The 5,994-nt window shown below is 34.1% G+C and overlaps 1 protein-coding gene across 1 annotated transcript; it reads right to left on the bottom strand.

Annotated features, from left to right (window-relative positions):
* Positions 1–3,648: 3,648 nt before the first annotated feature.
* On the bottom strand, positions 3,649–5,403 carry LOC129921079 (threonylcarbamoyladenosine tRNA methylthiotransferase). Its single transcript, XM_056002728.1, has one exon. It carries the CDS (start codon positions 5,324–5,326, stop codon positions 3,674–3,676), a length of 1,653 nt encoding a protein of 550 aa, XP_055858703.1. The 5' UTR covers positions 5,327–5,403; the 3' UTR covers positions 3,649–3,673.
* Positions 5,404–5,994: the final 591 nt, after the last annotated feature.

Here is a 5,994-nt window from a genome sequence, read left to right as displayed (position 1 = left end):
TAGATGATGAGATTTCAAATAGCGCAGAATATGATTAGAGTAATCTTTAAATGTGAACGATAACGTGGAAAGGTTAGATCTTAAAAATCTAGAAGCTTATATCAACTTGTAGGCTTTCTTTTATCATGCAATATTATAATATTTGGAGATTCTCGCGCACAGTTGCTCTTATCTTGTTGTTTTCCTCACTACCGAAAATGAGGTTTTTCTTCTCTTAAATCTCTTCTCCGGCATGATATACTTAAACTATTTTTTTTATATAATTATATTATAATACATTTGTGTATGTCAACGTTACAAATATTGTTTTATTTTTATTTTAAGCATAAGTTTTGAAAAATGTAATAAGCATAAAAATATATCTCAGAATTAAGTTAAAAAAAATGAAAAACTAGATGAAGGTTTCTTTGTTGACTTCTAACCTGGAATGATTTCAGGATTTGATTGTTTTGTTTTAAAAATGTTGAACAAGAGGTTTTCAGTGATTAAGCGTTATCAGGAGGTCAAGGTGGCACGTGTTTTTAACTTTACTTAGCTTAAACTGGTTATTGCTGGTATTTTAGAATATTATCATGACGGCGAAGGAATGCTGATCTCTATACATTTTTAATTACCATGTTTAAAAATGTAGTACCTGGGTGACCGAGCTTTGCTCGGTATCCTTAAATGTTATAACTTTCAGTGAAAAAATTCAAATGTAAACAGCAATTTTTTGGAGTGGGTTTGAGTTTGCAGTTTTCGCGGGTTACAAAACACCACATTCCCACTTTATAATCCAGTTTATTTAAGTTTGAATATACGATCAGCAATGAAGAGAAGGGTTACAGGAATCTGCATTATCGAAAATGCTTACAGCAATGAGATATCTTTTTGTAGGGATTTTTCGAAATTTCTCAAGAATTGCATTAAATCGAAAACCGTAAGGATTTGGGATGAACAAGTTACCAAATTCTGAGAGCCCTTAAGTTCACCAATTAGCATATTTCGTTTGATCCATTACCTTTGGGACACCCTGTATATTATAAGATTGACATTAGGTCAACGGTGTTGCTTTTTGTGAGTTATTTTATTCTTATACGTTAACAATAGTCGCATTAAAACGAAAAAAAAAAGTAAAACGAAGATAATTAGTGATACCAAATCAACAAATTACTTAAAAGTTTCAATGCATGATCAAAAAAGTCATGATCTAAAAAATTTTGTTTAGTTATTGTAACAAAAAGAAAAAGAACAATGCGTAACACATGGAACCATCCCTCAAAAATTTATTGAAATCGTTGAATCTGTCTCCGCTAAAAAAAAAAAACAAATATAAGAGAAAATACTTCCAAAATGTTGTATTTACCTAGAGGATAAAACCCTCAAAATTTCATCGAAATCTTTTAATTTGTTACCAAAAAAAAAATTCTATGTTTAAAAAGTGGGCTTGGCAGTGGGCGGATTTTTCCAAAAAAAAACTTCCAAAACTTTTTACTTTCTTAGATAAACAAACCCTGAAAATTTCATCGAAATCGTTAGAGCCGTTTCCGAAAAAAACTTATATGTTAAAAAAGTGGGCGTGGCAGTGGGCGGATTTTTCAAAAAAAAACTTCCAAAACTTTTTAATCGCTTATACAAACAAACCCTGAAAATTTCATCGAAATCGTTAGAGCCGTTTCCGAAAAAACTTATATGTTAAAAAAGTGGGCGTGGCAGTGGGCGGATTTTTCAAAAAAAAATTCCAAAACTTTTAACTCGCTTATATAAACAAACCCTGAAAATTTCATCGAAATCGTTAGAGCCGTTCCCGACAAAAACTTATATGTTAAAAAAGTGGGCGTGGCAGTGGGCGGATTTTTCCAAAAATACTTCCAAAACTTTTTACTCGCTTAGATGAACAAACCCTGAAAATTTCATCGAAATCGTTAGAGCCGTTTCCGAGATCCCAATTTTATATATATTTATATATATATATACATATATATAAACAATTTTAGCTCGTTTAAAGTTATAAGATTTATGATAGGTAAATTTTGTTTCAGATACATATGTAGGTATACTCGTTATCTGTAAGCTTTTTACACAAAACGTGTTCTTTGTATATTTTTCATTTTTTGTTTTTGAAAAATGAAACATTTGTCTATATTAAAATCAGTTGAGCCAATAGCGAGACCCATAATTAAAAAGTATGAAAATTTTCCAGAACGCGGAAAACCCAAGATTTTGTTATACAATGTTTTGAAGAAAAACCAACAATACAATATATGTTGTAACCACAACATGACAAGAATTTCATTCTTAACGGAAATTTTCTACGACTCTTTTCTATGACAATTTGTAAAAAAATTTCCCTTTCAAACGGATTCTGTGATTCGTTTTTGGCATTCGTAACAAATTTCGATTCAAATCAGACCGTGATCAGACCGTTTACATCGAAATCTCGTTACAACAAGAAGTTGTATGGTTTTTATATTTTCTTTACGACTGAGGAGTAACTGTTCTTTCAGTTATAGATAGTGATGGGTCATAAGGCTTCAAAAGACTTTTATTACTGAAACGTTTACATTCGACAAAACATGAGCGAAATAAGATTAGCCCTTGATAGTAAAATAAGTTCCCATTATGCTTAAGTCTAAAATAAGAAGCGTTGAAGTGGTGGTCAAAATAAAATGCAACCAAATGGGTTTTCTTCAAAAAATGGAATAAGAAGCACGTCTTTGCCATGGGAAGATAGAAGATTTTTAAAGACTATTTGCCTAGATTTAAATTGAATCGAAAAATTCATGTGAAATAAATGAGTCTTTAAAACAAGAAATTGCATCACACACTGTGGTGATGACTTGAACTTTATGAGTTTCACTTTCCGGGCAAATTTCTGCTTAAGGCCCTTATTGCGAGTGTCGTTTGTCTATCGATAGACGACTTTTGTCGATAGTCGATCATTGAAAATGACTTTTGTTATTGTGAATCTCTCGATGGACGACTTTTGTCGAAAAGAGATCATCGAAAATGTATTTTGATGTCGTGAAATTCTATTGTGAAAGAAAGTTTTCGTTTTATTGTTCGATCTTTTTCGTTTACAATTTTGCTATTGACTCAAATCGAGTTCATACTTCACAATAGCAAATATCTTTGTCGAAAGAGATACACAATACAAAAATAGATTCCATTGACTCTTATCGCATCGAAAGTTGAACGACACTAGCAATAAGGGCCTGAATTTATATTCGACAGTTCTGCTGATTTATATCTCCGTTTAAATGTCGAAATGAACATAATTTAGCCTAAAATATAGTTAAGCATGGTTTCGACCTCGTGAGAATAGTAGTGATCATGTAGCTTTTCAAAGATTTCAACACCTAACTACAAACAAGAAGGATAGTCATGGATAAATCCAATTTTATCCAAGGCTTGTAGTTCCATAGCTACTATTCAACCTGGAGGACCAGAAAATCAATAACTTCCAGGACATGTGCGCGGTTATTGAAAATACTTCACCTTACATATAATATAAAAATACCTCACAACGTCTCTGCTTTCCCGCAACTTCAATGAGGATTAGGATGAAACTTCATTTGAATTTGAACTACTAGACTTAACTATAATAGCCTTAGAAAAGGACAAAAATCTTTCCTCTCCAAAAAGAAATAAAAAAAACAAAAAGCCAAATCAAGTTCAAATGTCTATCTTTATTTTATAAAAATTTCAACAACAACTGTGCAATAAAAGCAACAAAAACACAAATCAAAAAGTAACCAAGAGCCTTTTTACTAATCTTTGAATCTTTTTCAAATGCGCTCTTGGCTACATTAGCATGTCCATTAATTTGTGTTTCCTTCTTTTTACTACATTTCTTCCAATCATCTTCCTCATCAATAATTTCAGCATTCATGCTGAACTTGGTAGTTGCTATAATTTTCACCCTTACTGCTGTTCCAAGAAGATTCTCCTTCATTGGCAATAAAATCTGTTCATAATATTTATTATGTCCCACATAATGTTTCTTGTCGTGAGAAATTTCAGTAACCAAAACTTTATAAACCTCTCCAACTCGTCCAGCATAAGGTTCATAGCTATTAAAAAGATCTGTCAATCGTTTGGTTCTTTTTTTGACGAGATTTGCTGGTATACGAGTCATTCGAGCGGCTGGTGTTCCTGGTCGTGGAAAGAATTGATTAATAAACAAACTTGGAAATTTATACTTGGCACAAAGTGTCATAGTTTCTTCGAAATCATCCTCTGTTTCGCTCGGAAAACCACAAATTATATCTGTGGCAATTGTTAGCCCAGGAACTCGTTCTCGCAAGAAATTCACAACATGTTCAAATTCCTTGCGACAATATTCCCGCTTCATCTCTCCCAAAACACTATCACTTCCACTCTGCACGGGCACGTGGAGAAAAGCATACACCCGAGGATGGTTCAAGATCTTTGCCACCTCTTCCAAGTGCTCAAGAATATATGGAGGATTTGTCATCCCCACCCGCATCATACAGGACTCGGGAATAACCTCAACCAGCTTCCAAAGCAATTCCGGAAGAGATGTATCGATATCTCTTCCGTAAGCTCCGGTATCTTCCGATGTCAACCATATCTCACAACATCCTTCATCGAATGCTTGTTTGGCCCGTTCTACAATCTCATCAATCGGATAACTTGCCAAATCGCCTCGGGCATGCTTTGTCTTGCAATAAGTGCATTGATTCAAGCATCCCGAATTGATTGCAATGATTTCAATCAATGGATTCTTACGAACTTTGGGCAGAGCAAGTTTAGCTCCAGCCACACGTTTACCATTGACTTTTTTGTTTTGAAGCAAACGGACACTGTGTCCCTTTAAGGTCTCTTCAACAACTTCGACAACTCGGTCGATTTGTTGAACTCCAATGACAGACATCCCATCGAGATATTCTGACTTTGGAGCACCTTGTGGCACACAGCCGGCCACTACCACGTGTTTACCATTTTTCATTCCCGATTCGATTTCATTGCGAAATGTATCCTCGGAAGGATTTTTCACAGTGCAACTGTTGAGTAGCCATAAATCGGCATTTTCTTTGTTATTAGTCAAATTATAACCATAAGCAGCTAATTGACCAGCCATGTATTCGGAATCGGAATTGTTGTGAGCACAACCCCATGTTTTGACGAAGACTGTTTGTGTTCCTGGGATGACACTTTCGTGGATTTTTTTCTCTCGTGGTGGAGGTTCTTCGGTGGCAATTGTGATGCGTTTTTTTGCACGTAAGGTGACATTCTTTTTGTTTGCATATCGTTCTTTGGGTTTTATATCATCGGCTGATATAAGATCTTCGATGTCATCGATGAATTCACCATTTTCAAACATTTTTTATGTTTTTAATTTATTTATATTCTTGAAATTTTTAATTCAACAACGTAAAGAACAGGAGGATGATAGTTTTCCACGAGAAAATTGACAGCTGTCAACTGTCATATGGGTAAAAATTGATGGCCGACAACACGGCGAATTGGATGAAAGCATTCAGTGATTTGAATATAGAATTTCTATACTTTTTTACAAATTTACAAATTTTTGCGCAAATGATAAAATGAATCTATTTTTATTATAGCCTGGTACGCTGCTCGCGCTAAATTTTAGCCGAGATAAAATTTTCATACAAGTTATCTGTAATTTGTATGGGATCGAATTTAGCTGAGATAAAATTTTTCGATAATTTGTATGGGAGCTAAAATTTAGCGCGAGCTGCGTACCAGGCTTTATGAAATAAAAAACAAAAATGTATGTATGTACATACTTATATGCACGCGATTGAGTTTATACTTCTCACTCACAGGAATTCACTTGGTAGGTTCGTACTACAACAAAACTGTTTTAAAATTAATTGCCTGGTACGCTGTTCGCGCTAAATTTTAGCCGAGATAAAATTCCCATACAAGTTAACGATAATTTGGGGATTTTATGGGATAAGCTCGGCTAAAATTTTTCGATAATTTGTATGGGAGCTAAAATTTAGCGCGATGTGCGTACAAGGC

The sequence above is a fragment of the Episyrphus balteatus genome, chromosome 1 (assembly GCF_945859705.1).
Source record: "Episyrphus balteatus chromosome 1, idEpiBalt1.1, whole genome shotgun sequence".
NCBI classification, from domain to species: domain Eukaryota; kingdom Metazoa; phylum Arthropoda; class Insecta; order Diptera; family Syrphidae; genus Episyrphus; species Episyrphus balteatus.
This window is presented reverse-complemented; position numbering and strand designations above follow the sequence as displayed.